Source organism: Temnothorax longispinosus, chromosome 10 (genome assembly GCF_030848805.1).
Source record: "Temnothorax longispinosus isolate EJ_2023e chromosome 10, Tlon_JGU_v1, whole genome shotgun sequence".
NCBI lineage: Eukaryota > Metazoa > Arthropoda > Insecta > Hymenoptera > Formicidae > Temnothorax > Temnothorax longispinosus.
Window position 1 is genome coordinate 3,527,578 of NC_092367.1, and position 26,108 is coordinate 3,553,685.

At 35.3% G+C, this 26,108-nt stretch overlaps 1 protein-coding gene across 6 annotated transcripts in view; it reads left to right on the top strand.

Moving 5' to 3' along the window:
- The window catches only part of LOC139820212 (glutamate receptor ionotropic, kainate 2), a 407,847-nt gene that overhangs the window by 290,621 nt on the left and 91,118 nt on the right, over window positions 1-26,108 (top strand). For all 6 annotated transcript variants that reach the window (XM_071790344.1, XM_071790339.1, XM_071790343.1 and 3 more), the window contains one exon: window positions 2,374-2,568. In XM_071790344.1, the coding sequence (XP_071646445.1) occupies window positions 2,484-2,568 (85 nt within the window). In that variant the 5' untranslated portion in view covers window positions 2,374-2,483. The remainder of the gene's footprint in view (window positions 1-2,373; window positions 2,569-26,108) is intronic.

Genomic DNA, 26,108 nt, shown 5'->3' on the forward strand with positions numbered 1-26,108 from the left:
TGTATGAGAATATTCGCGAGAAAGTCGCCAGACAGTCTACGGGATTCTTCTCGCAGACGAATGCGCGACATCGCGAATTGAAAATCGCGTGCCCATTGTTTCTTCTAAAACCACCGCCGACGACAACGATGTCTACGGAGGAAGTCGCGCGCGAGAAGTTTCGCAAACTGTTCCTCGTTTCGCAAAGAAATCATGACATTGAATTAAAACCAAATAATACCGGTGGTTTCTGCCAACGGGCGCACCACCGGCGACAAAACGCCGTGGTTATTTCGTAATTTTATCGATTTACGAGACAGCATCGGCAAGCAAGAAACGCGTCGAGTAAGAACAGAATGCAAAGTTTGCCGAGTAAATCACTTGGTTTCGTTCGTTCGTGAAGCATAGAAGATGCATATGAAGATGGAGGATAGGTAATTTAATTAACGTAAATTGAAAATCGGTTCTAACAAGCTTTAAATCGCGAGATCGATTAACTGATTGGCGTTTCGATAGTATAAAAAAATAACTGTGCGGGTAAATACATACATGTAATTACTTCTGACATCTTTTATCATATAATTTATGGCCAACGCAATAAATGTAATGTCATCGAATAAATTTGCTTTTTTCATAATACACTTTTATAATACGCTTTTCACTGATTTAATTAAACATGAAAGCATTGAACGCATATGTTATATGTAGCATGTTATATAAACGTGATATATTCAAAGTGGAACAAATATATGTGTATTATTTTGCTGTGTTTTCATAAGCTTGTACATCATTATTATGGAACTTTATAAATGACACTCGTATTTCATGTGATCGTACATTGTAACACGCTGTTTACATGTTCTAATATCGTAACATAATGTATTAAATATTATACAGCCATTATTTGCAGATTATAGGTACTTAAAACAATTATAAACCTAACGTGTTATAAAACGTAAAAACGATTTTATCTTTTTAAGTACATTCGATTTTGCAATCGTTCGCATAATGAATATCAACAGTGTATTAACTTGAGCTTTCGATGTTATAAAACTCTCGCATATAAATTAATTCGTACAAATTACCGCCATTTAATGATCTGATTTATAAAATTCTTGGCAAAATAATGTAAAAGCTGCCAGTACATTTTCTCTCGCTATTCCTCCCTGCTCAAAATGTTGGGTCGCACGTGTGACGTTTGCTAGAAACGTGAAATTACACGAGTAGACATCTGCCTTCTAACCCTTTGGCCGAGCGCCACCGAAATTTGGAACATAAAATAGTATGAGTGACGGTAAGTTTTCTGCGTTACCACAGCGAATTCACTCGCATAACGTACAGGCGATGCGCAAATTTTTCGGGGGAGAATCGTTTGTGTCGAATTGAAATGTCACACAGAAAAGCGTCTCAAAAAGCAATAACAGCCCGTCGAATTAAATTTCAAACGTTTATACACAAAACGATAAATTTTTACCTGTTCGCAAAATGCGTGGAAAATTTCTAGGTTTCCCTTTTCTGTACACATCGAGAAATGCATTCCGCGTTTGTGGTAGAACAGTAACCAGCCCTTATGAATTTTACGCCCAATGAAAGACAAACGCAGCGAATATATTCCTCCAGCCGGTTTCAACGCAAACTTTTAATTAACGTACCAGCAAAAAGTTTATTTTTCTTCAAAAAGAGTAACCTCTATGTTGTCCAAAGAACAAAGCTTTCGTGTATATATTTGTACGCACGAATTCAATTTCCAAAAGTCGTAAAGATTACTGATTAATAGCGTTGTAAGGGCCTCCGCACAATGAAAAATATAAGGAACAAGGAACTGATATTAGCTATTAGAAATAAGAAATCAGGAAATAAAGCTGATGTAACGTTTTAATTTAATACACGGCTTCCGATAGGTTAAAAATCTATTGTCTATGTTATTCCCTGTTTCCGTTGTCTGTATTTTTCATCGTGCATCCAACTTGATTCTTGATTCTTTAGTCCTAATCGCTAATATAAGTTATATAAGTTCGGCTTGTTCCTTATATTTTTTATTGTGCGGAGGCCAAATCGAATGAGACAGTCGAGTGAGATAGTCGATATCGATATATCGACATGTCGCGGCGAGCGACGATCGGTAGCGACGTAGCGAGAGTAGGAGAGTAGAGATTAATATGGCGGACATGAAGAGGACGGCTGTTATCGTAAGACGGTGCAATAAGGGTAAAGTTTTATATACAGCAAACATCGTCGGTCAAAGTTTCCACAATAGAATGACACGGGATCAAAAAATGATTCCAATTAATTAACGTTATTGGATTTTAGTCGTATAATATTAGTTTCCACCGCAGTGGCTGCGGTGTTTCACGTCAGCTCCGTTTGAATAATACATTAATATTTTATGTTTAGGTAAATGTGTACGTTGGAACGTCGAGTCCTTCTCGCCACATAATTTGTGCGGTAGTGTTTGTGTGAGGGGCCACCGAGAGGCCGCGGCCGGAGGGCTTCCGAGATGAGCTATGAATCTGGGCTGTCTGGTAGCCTCTATCTTTGTTCTTCAGCTGCCATCGATGCTCGACGCGCTACCTTCGGTCGTCAAAATTGGTGAGTTTGTATCGACAGTTCATACTTCGCGTTGATAGGTTTATCTTAATAAATCGCTCTTCGCACGATGACTTAAACGTGACGACTCAATGAAGTGACGAAAATACATTTATTTCTCCGAAATCGAAATGTTCTTTTCGCAATATTTACTTTTGAACGAACTATAAATATAAAATGGGCAATGTCTCGTCTAACATAAATATGTTTGTGTAAATTTATCAAAATCAAACAATATTTTTCACAGTAATATTACAAATGCGTTAAGTGATTAATGTCAGCCATATGTAGATACATTATGTTAGAAAATCCAACCAATGGCACTATAGTTCGAGTCGGCTTTCTTAAAATTTTGAAATTCTGAAACAAGATTTATTTTCTAAGAAGGAGATTGTAAGCCTGCTGTCTAAGTATCTATATGCTGGAAAATACATGCCATTAAAACTGAATTTAAATTTTACTGCTAAAATAAAGCTGAATTTTAATTTTAAATTATCCTGAATATACACGTGATATTTTTTTATCATTACAAAAAGAACAAACGTTTTGCTTACGTGTTTCGATTGCATTTTTAATTGCAAATCAAAAATTATTCGTTTACCGTTCGTATAAACGACATTTTATCAAAATTGTAATATTATTTCTTACTTATTTTATGATGGAATCAGTTTATATCAAGCGAGGAAAAGTTTGTCAAGCATGGGTCGAACTAGACGCGCCGGTTGATATCTTTTCCTGACACTTCCCGAAGCTTGTCCTTTTCCCCTTACAAGTTGCTTCCCCGAAAACTTTGGCGTATCTAAGAGCCGCTTCTCAAATCAAACTTTTCTAGAAGTTGTCCCTAGGCTACGTTTGTCAGCAATGTCTCTCCAGCAATAATTATTACACTCAAGACACGCGTGGATCTTAAAATACTCTCTCGGCTTTAGTGATTTCATCTACTTTGTTTGCGCTCCTTTCTTCATTTTTCTTCCTCGCTCCCGTTACTCAATCACAAAAAGACATTTCTATTATAGTATTATTTAGTGAAGAGAGAAATCATACACTGTAAAATTCGTAGTATCAAATTATACTCAATTTGAGTCATTTTAAACCATTCCTATAAATCGCCACTGCTCCCACTTAAAATATGCATATCGTTAATTTAACTAGAATAATGTTAATTTAACTAAACCAATGGGGAGTTAAAATCCAATTACGATTTTATTAGAAGATTGTTATTGATTCTTTTTATATAGTAATATATTGTAATATATTTAACGTATATCTTGCATATTAATTTACACACAGACACACACACATGTAAAAATAAATTCATCAAATCTTATTTACTATACTTACTTATATAGTTATACATATATCAATTTTTATAATGGGAAATATTTAAATAGTTTTAAAATTTGACCATATTTATTTTTTATTTTCAAATAGAATCAGAGAGAAAAGTAGGTACATTGCACGATTTCTTTTCTGGTATATCTGGGTAATGTTATCGTGTTTATAGATAATTTACGAAATTCAATCGCGTAACGTAATATCGGATGCAGTAAGAGCTACTACTGTGAGCGGTACTTTCAGCGAGGCTTTCTTGTAACCATAGCGTTATAATAGAGATACGTCAGCTACTTAGCACATCAGATTACAGGCTCATAATGCTCGAACATCCGTTATCGTGTTACTAATGAGAGTCCATTGAGTTTACTCGACGGGAGTCTCTTGAGCTACTAGCATTTGGCTTATAACTTCGTTCGATATTTTTTATTACATGCAATACATGGTTCAAGATTTTTAGCGATATGTATTATTATAAAACACATAACTTGTTGGAACTTAACTGTTTATTTTATTAGATAGTTTATATGAAACGAGTAGTCAAAAATTTAACTCTTTGGGACTGTGTAAACTTAATCGAAACGATTAGTAATTATAATCTCTCTGCCGCAGTTGTTTGTAATTTTGTCTGTTATTTATTACGTGAATACATTCAGTAGCAAATTTATACCATTTCAGCAATGAGGAAATTTAATACCTAAATTATAGTAATGTTAATAATCCGATGTAATTTGCCTGATTAAATTTTCCAAAAAATTTTTATCTTAATTATGCATTTAACGATTAATAACCATTTTAAATGACAACTATATCAACGGATATTGCAAAACGATTAATTAATTTTCGTGAACGTTTAATCAATTTTAGTCAAAGTAGAAGATAATAATTTTATTTTATTTAAAATATTTCTCAAATTATATAAGAAAATATCTGATATTAAAAAAAAAATTGACTATATAATTGTACGTATATCAATATATTATTTTCTAAGCAATGTAGATGTATTGCTGTGAAATAATTGCTAGATTTCCGGCTTAATCCTCGCGGATAGCGAGCACTGATGAATTTCGTTAGTACAGTTGCTGTTAATTAATGCGTCTGGTGTAAGCGGTTGCAACTGGACAGTTGAATTCCCTGTTAAATATGAACGGCCGGTGCAAATTATTGATATCATTGTAGAGACAGTACGTGCATGAAATTAAAGAGAGAATATCGCAATATAGAGAGATTATAACTGCTGATAATCACCCGACAGAAAAAAATAGATGTTGCTTTGAATAACTAAATTAAATATTTATTGTACTGATCACATTTCGCTCGTTAATTTTACTACTTCAATTTTATTCGTGGCAAATAAGTTCGCGAAAGTTTTTCAATTTCTTTCGAAAATGTTGACTCTCGCGATAATCCGATTGTAGGAAGAATGTTAGCGCAAGAAGACAAGCGGAATTCCGGTAATGGTTTCGCCGTACCTCCTGCTCCCGCGATAAAACGGTTAAATTCTCTCTCGAGTAAGCCGACAGGCCCGAGGAATTTACGCAGACAACACGTACATAACCACGTTGGGCGGTGTATCGCCCTGAAACGCGATATTTGTCTCGCGTCGTAACCTCTTGTTCCGTCTTTTCATTGAAATTGGATTTCTCGCCGTGAATGCCCTCGAGACACCCGCGCGCACCTTGTAACACGTACGACGTTTAGATAGCGACAGATACAAAGATAAAGAGATCACACAGGGATATAATGCGCCAAGTAATAAGACGGAGGTGAGATAATTTATACCCTTCCATTCTAATTCTAATCCAAACGACACCTCTCTCTTATCGTTACAATTGGGAGAATCCCAATATTGTTTCTCAACAACGTTATCTCAACAAATAAGATTTCTAATTACAGAAACAATTGAAAGCATACACTCGTGGTGGACGAAGTTTTCTTACCAAATGACACGATATGTTTTCGTGTGTCTGAGATAAGAAAAGTAAAATTTTATTTTAAAATCTAAGATTTGATTTTTATTTAATTTGAAGTGAACTTTGTTTTAACGGTTTTATAATTTATGGGTGAATTATAAAAGTATTTAATATTAAGGATTAAAAATCAGCAACAAATATTTTTTTTTTCGACATATCCGATTAGGGAAAAGTTGACCCGTGGATTCGTGGAGCCACACGTGAGAGATGATTCATCAAGATCGGGACACTTTATATGACAACGTGTATCGTAAATGAATATGAGATAATATCTCTCCTATTTTCCCATAGAGCTCTTAAGTAATAAATGACGCAGACGGTAATTAATTGTCAACGGAGAGTTTTTTAGATCATGCTTTGCTGCCCTGCCTAATCAACGTCTGTTAATTTGATGGATAAATAAGGGTAGGGAATCTTGTTGAAAGGTTTATCACGATAAATCGTTCTGGCGGACGTCCTTTGCTCTTCAGCACATCTAGTTGATAAAGGACACCGCCACCGTCTAAATGATGCTTGAATAAATCGGTTTCGCTGATTAATTAACGTCACGTAAATAGTCCACAATTTGTCTGTGATAACAAATGCATATTAAATATTGTTTACAAAATGGATTACACTCACTTCTTCTTTTGCGTGGTTTTTTGTGCGTTTTTTTTACGCGGTTTTTCTAAGTAACACTTTCTTGACAAATTCTTGTAATCTCTGTTGTACCGGTACAAACCTGAGTTTTAATTCCTAATAATTATTTAACGAAAATTTTTTAATCGAACACATATCACCCTATATTATCAAAAAAGCGAGTAATACTTGGTACTGTCTAAATCTGAATCAGTGAATAGTCACTGATTCAGCTTTAGAGAGTAGCGAGTAATATTTTTAAAAACCAACAAAATATCGGTATGTAGTTTACTGCAGGGAAAAGTATACAAAGTTCATACAATATTATTATTAGATTACTAAAAAAAGATTGAGCTCCTAAACCGTAAATAACATTTTCTCTATAATTGATTATATTTCAATGTTGTTTCAATTTCAATGTTTGTTATTTTAATGTAGTTAAAATAGAGTTTTAGTTCATCTGTCGTGACATATGTATACATATATATAACTTTTCGTTTAATTTCGACAGTACATTCATCGTAGTTGTTAATTTTAGAAAATAGATTATTAACAGTGTAATTTTGAGCTATTTGTTTTGACCTATCTCGATTTGTACGAGAAATGGTTGTACAAAATATTTACTCTACAATTTTATGTATAAGGATATAACCCATAAAATGTATAACGCACTTAATTGACAAATTCACCGTTATTTTAAACAACAGACGAATTATTTCAACATCATAAAAGCACTTTGCAAATTTGGATAAAATATCGATAGTCGTGTTTGATGTATTTTCTATTTAATTATGGGCATTGAGACGGAAAGGAAATACTAATATTCTGAAGTTAATAATTCTGTGGAAGACTTACGAGACGTAGAAATTTCTTATTCGCGATTCATACGACGAACTTGCGAATCAAAGAAATAACACTGCGAGTCGCGCCCTTCGCCGAAATCGATCGGACCATCGACGCGAAATACGAGTAAAAAGAGCCGTACGGAAATGCAGGAAATTCACTGGTTAATCGTCCGTATTCATCCTTTCGGTAAATCTTCTGAGTACAAGTCTAGCTCCCTTTTAAAAGGAAAACGTGTCGAGCCGGGAGGGGGACTCGTAGCCGTTCGTGCATGCTCACCATTCATCTGCGATGCGAGTTTCATCCGTGAAGTGATTGTAACATGAAAGAAGCTCGTCTTTATATCGCGACTTATGATCTTGGCGGTACTGCGAAACCGCATTATTTAATAATCGGCTTATTAAAACGAGAACGTCTATGGGTAAGGTTGATTCTAGGACATCTTTTTATAATTACCTGGCACATTACGACGACGGCTTGCTATTGCTTTTATTCTCTCAAACCGTTAAATGAATAAAATATGGTAAAGTATAAAGAGGACAAAAGTTTTATCATAATCGCGGAAGCGGAAATGCAATAGCGTGGCATAATTTATCTCCCGCGTCTCCTGTATTCTGTACGATGGGGAGTAGCGCGTTCACGCATACTTGATTTCATCCGCTACATATCCCGTATTCATCAAATCTTTGAAGCATTTCCGTAACAATAAAGTATAATATCAAGGACGTTCCGGGATAGGTATTGCGTTTGTTACGCGAGGAGAGAGGATGCCGCGGAAAATCCGGCCTTTTCCACCCGGGCTTCCTCCTTCCTTTCCCTGTCAACGGGCGAGTGACGAAAGAAGAGAGTGAATAAATGGAGCCGAGTAACTTCCACAACAAAGGGAACTCCCGACAATTCTTTCTTTCTTCTTGCTTCTCCTCATCGTAAATCTTGAAAGTCTCGACATTTTTTGTTCCTCTCACTTGTGAACATCTTGCCAGTCCATAATTTTGTCACTCTCCCGATTATTTTACCTCGCACAAAGATTTCAACTATACGTATCTCATTTTACCGTCAGCGATTTAATGAGAAAATCTGCAAGGGAATATACCCTCGTATAAAACTACGTAAATTGTATTAGCCAACTTCATTTGCGGCTTGAATGAACGCTATCCATCCTTTGATTAATTGCGAGATTAAAGCTTTGAACTTTTCTTAAGCATCGATTCTCTGTTTAACACTCAGAATGTAACAGCGGAATAACATTAGCGCTGAATTCTTGCATCTTGAGCTCATCAAACTATAAATTATTATAAAATGTAAATTAAATGTGTAAAGCTTTTTTCACCTTTTTCATCTTTCAATTTTCTGTTGAATAATATTATTGATTTTATAATAAGAGGATGCATTTGTCAGGAGTACAGGAAATATTATTGATTAATTACAATATTGCTGTAGAATAAACAAACAATGTAATTTACACGCACTTTATTCCTGATGCAACTTAAATGTCTATGTATTTTTAAACATCCGTTCCTCTATTTCTGATTGAATCGCTAAACATACCAGCGTCTGCTATCTCCGGTGAAAAGTGAGGTCGGCTACCCCCGACTGATTGTACATGCTGTAGGAAATCAGACTGCAGTGGTAACGCAATAAAAGAGGTCTGAGAGAGTGGAAACATATATGTCGAGAAAGGGATGAAGAGAGGGCAAACAAATAGGAAAAAAACACGATGAAGGCGAGTAAAAGAGAAAGGGGAGAGTGAACGAAGGGGTAGATACGACTTCGTGGCGCCGACGGATATCAGTATCTCGAGAGCTTTTCTAGATCTTGCAGCTTTTATCTTGCACACTCTCTCTTTCTCACTATCTAGCATAGAAGATATCAACGTGATATCTTCACCGTAACTTAGCAACGCGTTACGTACTCGTTTAGTTTGCATATTTCATCGTAGTTAAGAAAGTTAGGCATTGAAATTAATTGCCGACCGCGAATTCGAGCACACAAGAGAAAATCTTTAATGTTCGTCCGCCAAATTCAGTTTGCAGGTTTGCTTATTAGAATAATTAACGCGAAAAGTTAATCGTATATATTTATTCTACAATATCGCTGAGCTTATGCGGAACGACTTAAAGTGATTTATACTTGTGTGAAAATACCGTTCTACTTAATAAACTTTTCTCTTTAAAAATTCTCTCTTTAAAGGTGAGAATGATCCCATTAAGACTGGAACTTTAATTAAATTATATATATTTGAACATTTTAAAAATAAATTTCCGTTTTACAGAAATATAAGTGAAAAATATAGATAATAAAATAGTAACATAAGGATATATATAAAATGTTTTTAGATTTACATTAAAAATATTATTTAAAAAAAATATATAAATGGAAAATATTTGGGCTATATTGTGAGAAAAAATGTAATTTGACACAATGTGAAAACTGTCATATTGTAATGACCAATTTTTATATATTAAGCATCAGTATTGAGATTATACATATATTTAATATATTGCTAAGAATTTTCTGAATAAATTTCAGGCTTTAATTTATTGTTATTCGTCAAGAAAAATAAATTTGTCACAAAAATGTTATAATCTCTAGTGTCGTTTAAAATGTAAAAACTTGGAAATTACATACAAATCACTATTATTCTAAATTTTAGTCGACAATTTTAACTTCTTAAGCTAAATAATATAGAAGTAAATTAAAAATTGGATTAAATTTGGATTTAACAAACTTACGTCTGCGAGGATATTTATTGTTCGAAATGCACGACGGAAAGATTTGAAAAATTATGAAAATCGCACAGCAAGTCGTGAGAGAGTCGCAACGAGTCATCCATTCCGGGATGGTACCAAAAACGGTTGTCGGTCGGCGGTAGGGCGTCGTAAACAGAGGAATGCTTTTAATAATTTCACGATAGTTCGGCAAACGGGGATCTTCCCGGTCCTTCTCGCTCATGTACTTTCCCTGGGATTTTCCCCACGTAGCCTCGATCACTTCTCAATTCCTTCCTCCACTCAGCTTGGCCCCCGTACTCTACTTTCTGTTCCACAGCTTCTTAAACTCTGAGATTGAAACGTCCGATCCGAATCGCGACGACTGGCTGCAAACTTCCGAGACACTCATAACTCATAAGTATTTGCTCTCTCTCTCTCTCTTGCTCTCTCCGATTCATCCGTTTTCCTTGCATTCCCCTCGGTCATTTCCCTTTTTCGTCGTGTATTAGGACTAGCAAACATGACATGTTATTTCAGATACGGACCTAAGTTAGTATTCTGGTATTAAGTTAAGGATAGATGATGAATGCGCAGACCCGCGTTTTGATGTAAAAGGGACATCAGAGCCCCCGGCGCGGCGGTGTAATCAGAGGCGCTGACTTAGTGCATTGATTCAAGTTTGTTAGGTATATTTACATTCGTAGCTAGCGAAACGAGAACGTTTCTTCGCTTTTTCATAAAATTACTCGTAGCTTCTGAGATTTCGTTCTGAAACAACGTGTCTGACTGTGTGTTGCTATTCGCATATGTATGCAAACATCGCTAATCTACCGATGCGCCCTGCAACCGCAAAATAATGCTGCTTTATCTCGACCGATTTGCTAGCTACTATTAAGGAAAAATTAACTTCCGAAAAGTCGGTAATATTTGTAAGTTTCCGACTGAACGTGCCGCAATCAAGTAAGTTTTCGTTCGTATTTTTTTCTGAATAAACTTCGTTCCAGGCATTTGAATTCAATCGCAAGATGATTGCATGATTTCCAGATAGTCACTGGCGAAATCTATCTTTTAGTAGGATAAGAAAATTTGAAAGAAAGTCGCTTTCGCGCATTGTTCCTCGAATCGATAATGATGACAAGTTACTGATTGATAATATTTGATACTCTTATTATTGACAAAACAGATATATTGGATTTATTTTTCATGTGCCATTTTATAATATTATATAATAATACTTCTAACTGTTGAAAATTTTTTATCTTTCCATTGAATGCTTTATGTAATGTTCTATTTCCCTGCTCTTCCTAGATAAGAAAAATGGACTGTCGCATACGAAAGTAACGTTGCTGACGATGCCAGACATTTCCGGTAGAGGAATCGATAAAGATACACTAAATTTGTCACACGATCAGATTTTCACTGGTTTTACATAACATCTCACACGTGAACGGGTCGATAGCACACGTTATGTTTTAGATTAGATATAGACAGACCATTTAGATAAATTTTTCGAATTATGATTTTTACACTTTTAAATTATTGTTTATTATATTTTATATGTAATAGCGTACTTGTTTGTAAAAATATATGGACAAAATGTATTTTAATTGCTCCATTAATTACTAGATTCTGAAAAAGATAATATATAATTAAAGAAGAATCGAGTAAAACTTCTTTTATTTATTTTCTTTTTTCGAAAGTACACTTGTATAATTCATAAAGTGCGCAATTATGTATAAGGTAATCGAAATCTGTAAAGCGATTAAATGGAAGAAAAAGCATAATGCTGATATAAGAAAATAACGCAATATTGATATAAATTGTAAAAAGAGATAGACAGTTCACATGTAAGTGGATTGCAAGATAGCGAATGCATTCCCGAAGAATCCGGGTATTGCACGCGTTTTCAGTCTCCCCAAGGTACCAGCCAAACGAAATATTTGCCGATGCGCCAGAGAGTAGTAAAAGGAGAATCCGCCGAAACCCGTTTTTCAGGACATAATCGGGTCAGGAATAAATCGAATCAATAGCGCATGCATATCTAGAACGATTTCAGAATACAGAGATAGTAGCGAAACTAGAACGAAAACTGATAAACGTTTTATATACGATTTGATCAGCTTTGGAATATTTTTTGCCAATTTTTATATTTTATTATCTTTTAACTTGTCTTATAATTATCTGAACATAAAATTAAAGAGAATAATGTCGTGATGCTATAGAATTTTTTTTTCTTTGTGTGAATCTTTTCTAATTTTACATTTTTACAATTATAAAAAAGAAATAAAAAATAAATAGACATTGATTAATACTTTTTACATATACGTATACATATATATTGATAGTATTTCTTTATGTAACATGAATTTTGTACACGATAAATATTCTCGTGTCAGATAACCGTTACAAGCTTCTATATATACTACATACTTGTGTAAAGTCGCAAACTTTTCTCATAGATTTTTTCGAGTTCGATAGAGATACGCAAACAAGTAAATTCTTCTTGGCAGAAAAATACTTCAGCGATCAGCGAACTGAAGTAATATCCTCTCTGTAACGAGGTTCGTCGCAACCGGAAAGTCAATAATAAAATATTTGACTCTTGGAAACGTCTAGCCCTGATGATGATCTTAACGATATCAAACCCTATTTCACGTCGGCTGAATGTGTAAATTTGTGCTTCTATGACTGTTTCACTTCGTAATGTTTTCTTGATTTATCGAATCGAAATGGATCGGATGAGCTCCCTTGTGTATTCTTTAACCCTCCATTATCTCGACATGAATAGAGTAGTTAAGATGCTTTGTCAGATACAACTGACCCCCGTCGATCATAACATCTGATGATAGCCTGACTGATGGATTAGGGCCATTAGTGTAGTAAATATCTTATATATATGTGTATATAGCTGATATTTCGCAAGAGAACGTCTAGAGTGCCAAAATCTTACATTGGATCATTCGAGGGATTTTCATTCTCTGCACATTTGTTACGTTATTGTCGTGCAAAAATGTATTACATTATTTATTTGACGACAGTGACATTAATATAGATAAATGTAGATAAATTCAAATTAATAAAACATTTTTAAAATTTACAAATATATAATCTCACATTTAACTGATCAAGATTTGCTCATAAAAACCTCTGTTTTATATGTTTGGATATTTTTACCTTTATTAGTATTCGCGATGTAACGATGTAATTTGCAATTACATTAGAAGCCAAAACGCGACAGAATTTTACCTAAAATATAGCCTGTCAGCTTATACTCGAATCGACCATAGAATTTCCTAGCGTATTCAAACGTTATCCTCCCACGTACAAAAAACTGCATCCACGCAGTTGACGGGTGGCTACAATTTTTTACGTGTGGGAGAATTCAAAATTCGTTTTCGAAAATTTAGTTGAGGGCACGTCAGTCGGAAATTGGGTTAAATTAAATTCTTGCAAAAAAATTTGATATATATCGATATATACATACATATATCCGAATATACGTATATGCGAAAGGGTTTTTCGAACAAATTTTATTTAGATAAATATTATACATTTTACATCGCATTCAATCTAATGCTTTGCAAATTGTTCATAGCGTATATGTATATAATCTAGCAATATAACATTACTATACATCTATACATGATTACATCATGTAATTGCGGTGTAACAGCACGAGAAACAGAAACTAGATGTCATGTCACGAAGTGAGTTTTATCAAATTTATTCGTTTAGGGCCACGCGGTACTGACCGCATTTAGGGAGCTAGTTTAACGATAAAGCTTCGTTTTACTCATTCGTCTGCGCTGTACACAAACTGGAGGGGACAATGATGGAGCGCCGTCGGGGGTGTAATGAGAGCTATACGCGAGGGTCATAATGCGATTACACCCGGGGCTTCAGCCAACTACCCCTGAACCCGTCAGATTTCCAGCTAACGCTTCACGTAGACTATAAATACCTCGTATTCACACTCTGAAGTAGCCACTCTGAAGAATCATCCGTCAAGAAAATGATATTTGTTTATTTCTAACATCGCTCAGTTCTTACGAACGATGTAATTTTATATTACAAACATCCATATGTGTATATTCGAAAAACTTGAGGAACACAAATGGATTTGAACAAGATAGAAGCTAAAACTTTTCTTTAAAAAGTATAGCATGAGTTACTTATATAGATCGAGAACGGAATTGGGAGTGAGAGAGAGAGAGAGAGAGAGAGAGAGACGCAAATTCCTGAAAACAGACAATTTTCTTAATGCTTCTTTCTAACTTTCTTTCCCATTTGCGTTCTACACGATATACAGAGAATGGCTTGAGATAGAAAAAAGCATAAGACGACATTTCCATTTGGGGGACAATACTCATCTTTCTTGTCTCTTCAATCAATAAGTAATCGTGCTTCTGCGTTATTTGCATACTTTCTCTGACAAAAACAGTTGTTGCTCTCAAAATACTGAATAAATAGCAATATTTCAAATGGACTTTTTTGAATCTCGATGTCAAAGTAAATAAAAAAATATCGAGAACGTAACTTTTATCTCTATTCAGTTCTTTATTTCTTCGTTCTTGAATGATTTTGACAGTTCTGCAAAGTTGAGATTTGAAGCGTTTTTAAAAATTACATTCAGATAACGCGGAGCATTATACACTGAAAACAAAAATTTTCTGCAACTTAGTAAATGGAGTCACAGTTGTATGCAAACTATAATATTTACTAAAATGCAGAACATTTTTTTCTCAGTGTAATAAAAGAGAAACGGAATTTTTATTTGTTCGAGAGATACGTATGACGGTCCAAAAAAATGTGACGTAAGTATGGCGATGTATGGCAATCTCTGTATCGCTGTCCGCACGTAGATCCCAACGGACTCCCGCAAAAGAATAGTAGGAAATAGTAAATATTTTCCGAAGAAGGGAGACATATCGTTCTTGGTAGATACTGTTGGAACTATTCCAACCACGAAGTTCGAACATTGACTTACGAACGTCCCTCGAGTTGAGTTATCATTGTAGATGTAGATGAAAGTGCATTGCTGATATTCTTTTTCTTTTGCTACATAGATACTCTTTCCTTCCTTTATTACCAAAAACTGATAGCTTTTTGTTCTATTTTTTTAGCGTTACTGTTTCGATATTTCATAAATAATAATTTGTTTTCAATCGGATACATCCGCGTAACAAATTAATTTAATAGGATAAGGTGGTTTGGCATAAATGCGACTAATGACAATACTAATTCTTCGGCGTACAACTGTCGGTGGATGAAAACACTCAAATACACTGATAATGTCAAATAAACATCCATCATTTCCACAGAGGTGAATCCATTAATATGGAATTGTTTCCATTGTTATTTGAGATAACTACCGACTCGAGGGAATGGCAATGTCGACAAGACTATTTATGCATCATTAGGTGAAATCACACACGTTGTTCGAAATTGATATGCAAATTAATTAATTTAATTAACGTAAGCAATATACGAAATTTTATTTGTCACTTTCGGAAACCTTTCTATATATATTATCCCCCAGTACTACACGAGTTATATTCTTGCTAGGCGAAAACGTATATCACTTAGGTATAAAATTTGACGTTCTTCTTGAAATGACTTTCGTTCCCGCGAATATGACACGTATGACACTACGTCTTTACGAAATTCTTCTGAATGGACGACATGCAGCAAATACTACATATCTCCAAGCAATTTTACGCGACATTGCAATGATCCTTCAGCCTTCACGATACCGTTCCGTCTTATTCACTTTTTATCTATCAACGTTATTATCATCAAGAATATGTGTATGTGTATAATATAGAAAATGCCTCGAAATTTTTTGTTTCCTAATTCTCCAGTTTCTAGTAGATATAAATACATATACTTTGCGTTATAAAATTAAATGCGAATTGAAAAATAAGAAAAAACTGCAAGACGTCTGTGGTAAACTATACGTTTGGAATGCTTTGTATTTAGTTTGATATAGATAAAACTGGGGATTCTCGCACGGCTATAATTGTTAAATTCTAGGTCTTCTTAATGTATGTATATAATTCGAGCTGCTAGTAAATCAATTTTATTGACGTTCCTCAAATGCTATTTGCTCTCTGCCATAGCGTTAAATCGGTCCGAAGACATTATCATCCATAGTTACCTTTATACACATCGTGCGTCGATGAAGTTTGCACTTGCGCGCGAGACCGACCACATTAATCCGGTACCAGGCGCATATTGCATTATTCAACACTACATTCGTCCCTCCAGTTCGAAAGTGTGTCCGCCGCGTTAGTTTGCCGGTGCGATGCGTTCGATGCCATCGACAATAGTTTCTGAGTCGCGATTCAAACTGCAAAATTATTCATGGACTGTTTTGTCTCGCGAATTGTCTACCGAAACGACATAATCTATAAGTTTTAATTAACATCGCGTTTAGCTACGGATTTATGAATAATAATTATATTTATAAAGTTTAAACATATTTATTAATTTAAAGATCTCACGATAATTGTTATCTTTTATTACGAGATTATTTCGTTGATTAGATCGTTGATTAGAGAATATTAAAAAATTGCGCCCATGATAATGATATTATTGATAATCGATCGAAGGCGTCGCATGAGACTTATGAGTTAAAAAAGGTATAAGACACAAGCGTGCCAGACGAGATATTTATTAACTTTCATGAAAGTCTGATCTTTCGCGGCGCGTTAGGATACTGCGCGGCATTATTCTTTTCATATATGATCGATTAATATCCTTTCTCACGCCTAGCGCCTCCTGCAGGAAAAGGGATATTGAAAATGCTAATATACGCCGGATAAGAATCGACTTGAGATTATATGGATGCCTTCTCTATACACTTTTTCTCGCGATTATGTTGGCTTTAATGAAGCTATAATTTATAACGATATACAAAAATAGTCGATGCTAGAAACTTGTTTATTGGTTTATTTAATTTTCAGAGAGATACAATAAATATTTTAAATAGCGATAAATGTATTTTTTAATCGATTTTTAATAATGCGTGTATTATCCCGATATCTAATAAATAACATCATTATAAGCTAAACTTGATAGATATGACCTCAAAGATTTGCGACGTTATTATATACTTCGTGCTTAAAGCTCCGTAAAAAAGACACTTTAACGTCACGTTTGGCATATATATATAATTATTTTTCCCGAAGAAGTCTATAGCGTCGAAGAACGGGAAATCGATTATAATTCCGATCCTTGGAGGGATCACCATTTTATGTGGTATATGAAAGGAGGAAGGCGGTCTCTCCATAAATGAATTACGGCAATCGGTTGTCATCATGAAGACCTCGTAGCGGGAATGCCGATTGTCGACCATTAATTCAAATACCTCGCTTTTTGCCCCTCCATTAAATTGGCGATCGACTTTTCCTGCATTTCACTAAATTAACTCGTTGACACTCCGACTTTCCTCCTTTCTTTTTTTCTCTTAAATTTTTTCCATTAAACCGCCGAAGTGTTTCTGAGGTCCGTTTTCATCTTTTTATTTAAAATTCGCAAAAAATCATAATTTTTCTTAACTTACAGAGGTTATAAATATCTATAAAATTGATAAAAAATTACATTTCAGATATACAATGATTATAGTGCTATATATCTAGAAATTCTTTATCGAGGAAAGTTCGTTTTTTCTTTTCTATATTTGTTTTTTTGTTATCTACAAGTATTCTTTACTTTTGACTTATCAACGTAGATTGTTTGAATTTCAACCAATGTTCAGATTCGATTTATTTAGTTCCACCACAAAGTATCCTTGCAAGCAGTTTCTTTTAGGTGCGAGCTCGCTCGTGCTAGGTACGCAACAGATTGGAACTTACAAAACCCTGATTCCGTATTCATGGGAAGCATGAGGATTCTCTCAATCTCGACGTGGACTCAGGTTTCGGAATAACACTCGCCGGAAGACCCCGACGGTTTGTTCGACGAGCAACCGAGAGACCGCCAATATAGAATTCGAAAGATACACGTCGCGGTTATTGGAATGTTATTGGAAATTGTCTTGCAAATGTTCCAATATTATTATTCTAATATTATTTTAAAAATATCTTACGATGAGACGGAGCATTTGAGCTGCATTACGGTTTCTTATCGCTGTAATAAAACGTTATGATATAATTTAGGAGAAATGGAACTGTGACTATTCTATTGAGTGTTCTATTTCCAAGTAGATATATAGTAGTTTAAGTCCTCTTTGTTATCTAATAGCTCGATCGCAAACTAAGTTCTCGCTAAATTTCATACAACTATAGTATAGCTTCTGTGTATTAAATTGGCGCGATGATCAAACTAGAATACAATCTAATCGTTATTATACAAACAAAATAATGTTTTTATTAATTATTAATTAAATTTAAAAAAATATTAACATTTTTAATCAAATCCGAGTCGTTTAGAGTTTTGAATAATATTTATAAGATAATATTTAGCATAAATGTGGAATCAGGGATTTTGTTAGTTTTATTTTAAACAAATCAAAATAGCATTTTTTCTAGTTCTAATTTCTTTATAAATGATTTATAATTTAATTATTTAAATGTCCTTATTTTTGATATCTTAACATTAAACTATATGTTTAGGATAAGGATTGTCGTTATTCTCTATGCGATTCTTATGTCAGTTTTCACAATTGAATCGCGGTATAACCGAAAAAGTTGTATCAATAATGAAGAAATTTCACACGGGATCGTCGATCGATATCTATTCCAATTTGCGTGAATGTTCGATAAGTTCGGTATGTTCTACGAGGTTTTTGCACGTAGTCTGATCGATCGCGCCAGAAATTGCATTAGTGGAATAGCACCTCTCAAAGTGTGGTTCTGCGGATTACCGCAAAGCCCATGCGGAAGCTCCACCGCGAGTGAATCGTCAGACACGACCACCAACAGCATAATTCGCTGGTAACTACATCTGGTCAACGCTTCTTTTGCGTTTCGCGTTTCATTCGAGCGAGCGTTCAATTCTACTCCTAAATACGGTATCGAGCCTGTAGGCCACTAAATTACAGCAACGCGCAATTGTTTTATTAACGTGTGTATTTGCGATCAACATTTATATTGTCCGTGTATTCAATCACATATTTGCAAAGTTGCGTAAAAAAGATTTTTGAAACTAAAATAATTTTTCGCATTTTTTTCTCTGTAACGAAATGAATATGCTGCGTATAGCTACTATGATGGATAAATATTTTATATGTATAAATCGAATCGCATTTTTCTCGCTACATTTTATAAAACGACTGAACTTTATTTTTCATTTAGATTAGAGTTAAAAATTTATCATAGAAATGATCGAACCTGTAGAGAGAAATTTCAGAGGCTTGTTTCTATTAACAACAAACTCGAGCGTCACAAAAACAGATCGTGCATTTAATGGCGCGCCAGCGTTGTTAAATTCGCTTCCACCCGATTTTCTCGTGTGCGTGACGGAGTGGCTGCTGCTGCAAACGCACTTTGACTCGAAACTGCGCGGCATACTAACGAGACCAATTTCAAGTAGCACGTATACACCGGCGGCTATGTGCGACCCTCGTGTGCGACATCAGTATGTAAGGTGCCCCTGCCACGTTCTTCCGGAATCGAGGCTGGGTTTCCGCTAATGAGAGACATTAGTTTAATAACTCGTTAGTGAAGTATTAGAGATGGTACCTCGAGTGTATCCCGCGCAGTAAATCCCTATCTATCAACACGAACGCAGTTTTAATCGGCTCTCACGCTGGTATAAGTAATTAATGAACGCGCGGTGACACTGTTAAAAGGTAGGCGTTCCATAAACTCGGTTATTTCGACGTTGTCAACTCTTTTCTTTTTTATGATAATTCCCGATTGGAGGATTCCCTAATGGAACGAGGTATTAGCTTAATACCTCGTTTCTGCGTGACAAACATACATACACACACGCACGCACGCACACACAGCTTGTAATAGTAAATTGAAACCGATTTTGAAACGGATAAAACTCAGTACCTAGTGCTAAATCTGTTCTTGAAATAAAACCTTATAGAGATCATTTTTACTTTTTTTTTCACAACTTAACGTTTTCTCCTTATTAAATCAGAAAAAAATGTACAGATCATTAACGTCCTATGCAGGTCTATCTGAGATGTGCCGTTAATGGTTACGGTTTCAGACCGTAGTGGCTCTTGGATAAACCGCGATCTCGGTCGCAAACTAGGCATATCGACTTTGCGCGACGGCAGAGGAAATCCGCCCCAGAAACCACTTGGCAGTAACTCACACCGTTACGGTTTCGATCGGATCAAATTAGGGTTACGTAATTCGTCCGAATGCGATTTTGACGATATAAGCTGTTTCTCGCTTTCAGATTTATCTTGATATAAAATATTATGTGTAATATACATATATTTGTATACTCAGTAAAAAATTTTGCGTTAAATTTAACACATTTTACATGTCCCAATTTATCCACTCTAATTTTTATGTTAATTTTACAGCAGACAAATATGTAAATAAATAACACTAATATGCAAAAAATTAACACAAAATTGTAATACATGAACGCTATCTAAATGTTAATGGAAATTGCGATATATCTATTATATTATTTATTTTTCAATTGCGATAACGATAGGCATAATGAAGAATTCCGCTCAAACATTTCTTTTCACTTTGTCGATAGCTGATCTGTTACTTTATCATATAATTATTATTATTAATTATTAAACTCCGCGAAGTTTCTTGCTTTACTCATCAACCCCTGGTTGCAGCAATCCCCGATTTGCCGAAGTTTCCGAAAGAGTTCTCGCAGCTTATATAATCCGTCGGTCAAATGGAAAAGTTCCGTGAAAAAAGTTTCACTCCACTTTTCGAGGACTATGCCCCTGATCTGTGCTCATCTTCTTATCTCGTCATCCTCCTTTCACTATCTCCGCGTCGCACTCTGTCTCCCCCTATCTGCCTGCGAATCGTTTCTCGATCTGACTTTCTTCCCCGAAGTTTTTACATTCCTGTTTCAGAAGAGTGAAAGAGTGATTTTTAAAATGCTCGAAAAGATCGCGGCATCGTTTCTCACGCCTTTTTTTTTTGTAAATCCTCTCTTCATCAGCCGCCGCCCTTATTCCAACCCCTTTCCACCGTTGTCGTCGTCCGCGCCTTAGTCTTATCTGAATGGAAGGGTCGTTTCGCCCGATGAAATTCGAGTCTCGTCCAGAGAGGAAACCCGGCGACGACGAAAGCTGTCTCTCTCTTTTCTCTCGGGCAGAATGGAAGGACAAAGAACGTAGAGCAATCGAAATTGAAGTCCGCGATGCTGATGAAGCCGAGGCTGTGGTTAAGAATGTTATCTATGTTCCTGCGGTCGAGGACAAACTTTGAATACATAAACGTTACGTGTAACGTCATATTTAATTATTATACGTGCTCTTATACTTATATGTATATGTTATCACGCTTTTCACGCCTCTCTGTTTTAGAGAGTTTGATATATATATTAAAACATTCTTGAATCTCTTTCTTTTTAATATAAACGCGATATTATATTGTACTTCTCCAATCTTATATTTATTTTTTTTAATTATAAAATTTTTATTGTAATAATTTTCATGACAACGCATCGCGTTCTATATTTCATTACAAGAAGAAACCGTCCATATTTTGGAAATAATACTATTCAAAGGAAAATGATCGCGTGAGCAAACGGGCACGAGAAGAGAGATTGAATTTATCGTATTATATGAAGTAAAACAGCAAAGTTTTATCCATGACCAACGATAAGAGTAGCCGAGTGAACCGAGCAGCTGCTTATCGAGACGAGTATAAAGCGAAAAGGAGTTACAAGCTGAATATCGTATAAGTTCCTGCTATTGTGTAAACTTTATGTCCAATATTTCGTTATTGTTTCTTTAGTCGAAAGAATAATAAATAAGAAAATTAATGTGTAATAATATTATAATATTAAGTTATATAATTTTAGTTAAAAAATAATAAATCCTCTTCCTTTTAAAATAATACAGTATTTTCTTCCTTACGATGGATAATAAAATTATCGCTCTAATACAAATATTATAATCAGTAAGTAACGTACAATGCCAAACGCTGTATTCATAAGCTGCACAAGCACATAAGTTACTTTCATTCATTAAACAAAACACCAGCAATATCAAATCTTTTACGATCGCATATTACCTTCTACTCGAAAACTCTATAGAACTTAGGGACACCCACTGTGTCGTAGACGATATTGCGGGGCTTTTCACGCAATGCTTTACGACCTGAGATACAAAAGCGTAAGCCAACGAGCGTAAGCACACGTTATTCGCGTAGAATGAGATGAACGCGCATTATTATAAGAAATATTGACGTTGCCAAGAAAGTATCACTTTTTATGCGCTGGTGGGACGCACCGACGTATTATCGAGCACCATTCCGCAGCGGCATTTAAAAGCGCTCTTTCGTGCGATTCCAACTCTCTATATAGTCCCTATTCTTCCGCGTGCGCGCGGCGCAGCAGAGTTCTAAAGTGAATTTAAACTAGCGACCTGACCGAGCGTCGTTTTTATTAGCCGCAATTCACCCAGAATAAACACGATGAATTTCTGCATATTCACGTTTCCGCTCTCGTTGTATAACTTTGTAGTATCCGAGCTGTCTTTTTATAGGCGCAAAATCGTGCTAACTTCCGACGCTCGTTAATCGACCGACATAACGATACTTAATTGCTCGCGTTAATTTCTCTCTCCAGACTTGTAGAATGATATACGTATGAAATGTGTGTGTTTGAACGTCTGAGATTCTGCTTGGTCCTATAAATATAATTCTTGCCACTCTGTGGTTTGATTGATTTCTCCAGTGGAATTTCTTAACTTCTCAAGTTTGGGACTTTGTACTAGTTACTTGTCCGATCAAGCACCTTTTCGTTGATCCCTAAGGATACGCGTTGGATCAGAGTTGTATGACTAAAGTTTAGCGGGAGAGACCTTAATACGTGTGCGAGCTGTGTCAAATCGTATAATTTTCAGACACGTCAGTGCAGAACTGTGGCACGGGTAAATTTCTTGTGCCAAAGTTTCTAGAATTGTTCACCTTTACACCGTTCTTCCTTTAATCTCACGCACGTAATCACAAGGCGTTATAACGAGCAGCCTTCAAGATGCTCGTTAGCATCAGTATCGCCGTGTTACCGTTGTTGAAATATCATATTGGAGGCCTATGAGACTCAAAAGAGGAAATGAGGAAAGTCAAATAGCGTCTACGATTATAAATTATTATTAGAGAAATTATGTATATATATAATGTCTTCTCTATTTCTTCAACACAAATAAAATATAGATAATAATGTACAATATACGTTATAAAGAAATCATGTGACGCATTCTATTTTACGCGTCGTAAAATGATTGTAGTGCAAATCGATAAAAATTAATTACACGATGTATCAGTCGCTTTCTTTCTTTTCTCAAATACACGATCTGTCTCTTTCTTTTGTAAAGCCATACCGGAAGATTGCAGCTCTTACAGATCTCTAGAGAGATTGTTCGGTTGTATCGTCGCACTATATTATCAATATTCAACAGAAAACATTCGTATTGTCTTATTTCTCGGAAAATGTAGATATATACTGGGAACTTTATGCATTCAACCCCCGCTTCCTAATGGAAACCTGTTATGATTTACGAGGAATTAGCAATATTAACTTGTCGGATTCTCTGTAATTCTGCCACAGATCCCACGAGATTGACCAAGACCTATATATGCAAATTGGTCATGGATATATAATGTAGGAATACATACCAACGTCAAGCGGAAGATATAGCGCAAATAATGTTAACGAGCGATAAACTCGAAGTAGAGAGATAAACGCGTAAACAAAACATTGTTATACTAAATAATAAATATAAATGTTTCTTCCGTTTCTTTTTGGGGCTACATTATTTTCTTCAAAGTATTCGTATTATTAATGTTACGGTCCAGGAAGCTCATAATGCGTCTTTGATAATGTATAATGCATTCAAGCTGATATTTTTTGCCGGTGCTCCCATCGTAACAATACACGGAAGCCTGAATATCACGGTGACGCGAAGCGAAGCGTTTCGCTGAGCACCAAGCTGTTCCACTGGTAATCTCCGGCCGTTTTTCAAAAATGCTTTCCAGGGATTTAAGGATAGTAAATAGCTGCAAGAGATTCTTTGGAAAATAGTACAGCGCTTTGTGAAAATTAGGACTGAAATAATTTCAGAGAAATTCGTTCGAAATTATGCGGCTCAAACGCGAGAGATACCTACATTTTTCCCGTATTAAACCGTACATACACGGTTTTTTATTTTTTCATGTCTATATAACTTTTCTTTTATATACTTACATTTTATTTTTATCGACATACTTATTTGGTGAGCAAACAACGCAAAATCAAGTCCTATATTTGAAAATACAAACTTAATTAGAATACAGGTCGCCATTGTATTTTTAATTAATTTTTATGTATCAATATACACTTGTATAATCAGGGTCTTCTTTCCCCGCTAGAATACTTTTTACAAACAATTAATACCTGAAATAATCAAACACGAATTATCTGCTAGTACCACTTATAATAATTACCATAATAATTTACTCGCCTTATTTGTATTTTAACTGAAACAAGCGAACGTGTTGGAGTATATAGCTGCTAAAAACAACAGCAAACATATTTAGGGATTTTAGGGATTATCTATTTCTTATTTAAACGTAGCTAATGGTCGAGCCGTAGTCAATGAGATCGCGTAAGAAAATACCGAAAGAAGTCGTCGCGAGCGTTTCCGGGAGGATCAGAGTGCTTAACGTGTTACAGCGAAAACGGAGAAAAGAATGGCAGTGAGCTACACTGGTGGCGAACAATACTTGCGGGATGAGAGATGGAAGGCGGCTAATGCGCATCCACTCCGTTACAGATAAATGGATTAGTTAGTTACGACGCGGAACGCGAAAAGTAAAAGAGCGCGTCGGGCTGTGAGAATACCATCAGGAAGGGTTAAGGTTTTCTGATGAAAAACGGGGAGCGTGGAGGAACCGGTGATTTGGCGAGACGTAAATACTAAGGGCGCTCGTTACCGCTTACGATGTATCCATTCATCCTGTTGCTCGATTGAACAAACCGTCTTCTTTTATCTCCGGATAGAATGGTTAATTTCAACATTTTTCCAACGTCTAATTTAATCTCGAATTTAATGAAAAAAAGTATTTGATTGGAAAAGGTATAATATTTTTGCAGTATTACACGATAAATATCTATGTGATAATATCTTATAATATCTACACACAACTAATATATTATACTTTAACCAACTAATATTTAACTAGTTCAGCTTTTAAATAAGAGAACCGTGCATATAAAATGGTTTTTTAAGACCTATCATAAATTTAAAAAAATGTGTCTTTTTTATATTTTGACTATAATAATACTATAATAACGTTTATTAAGTTACTATAGTATATTCAATATCTCGGGATATTAATTGATGTAAATATATTTTTGCCGAAATTAACGTTTATGTACACATATAAAACATGATAGGTATTACACGCATTGATACATTATTAATTTTATCGTGCACTGATATATCGCTTCATTATCAGCCAAGCTGTAAACAATATTATCAAACTAAATTTTTTAAGCGTTCTACACGAGCGCGAACGGATAATACGGTGCTAGTCGGTCCGGCATGACTTTGATCAGAAATAGCCATTCATGAAGCCAAATGCTAATCGGCAACGCTGGGTTATCACTTTTAACTATCGCTCACATGGTTCAACTATAAAATCGCCTCTAGTACTAGGTCAGGAATGCGTCCTGCCGCTTTTTATCGCGCCAAAGGATGCTCGTTAATTTCCGTAAACGACCCGGGGGCATTTTGCGATGAGAGTTTGAATACCGAAAGGGAGAGGACTTCAATGCGCAACATCCTTAAATATTCCTTCCTTTAAAGAACGGACTAGTTGTCAATAATGAGAACGATGTGTGCCTAGAGTCACTCTATGCGATTGTTCGATGAATTGAAAGTATGTTCGCAAGACTTTCAAACGTGACATCTTTGAAA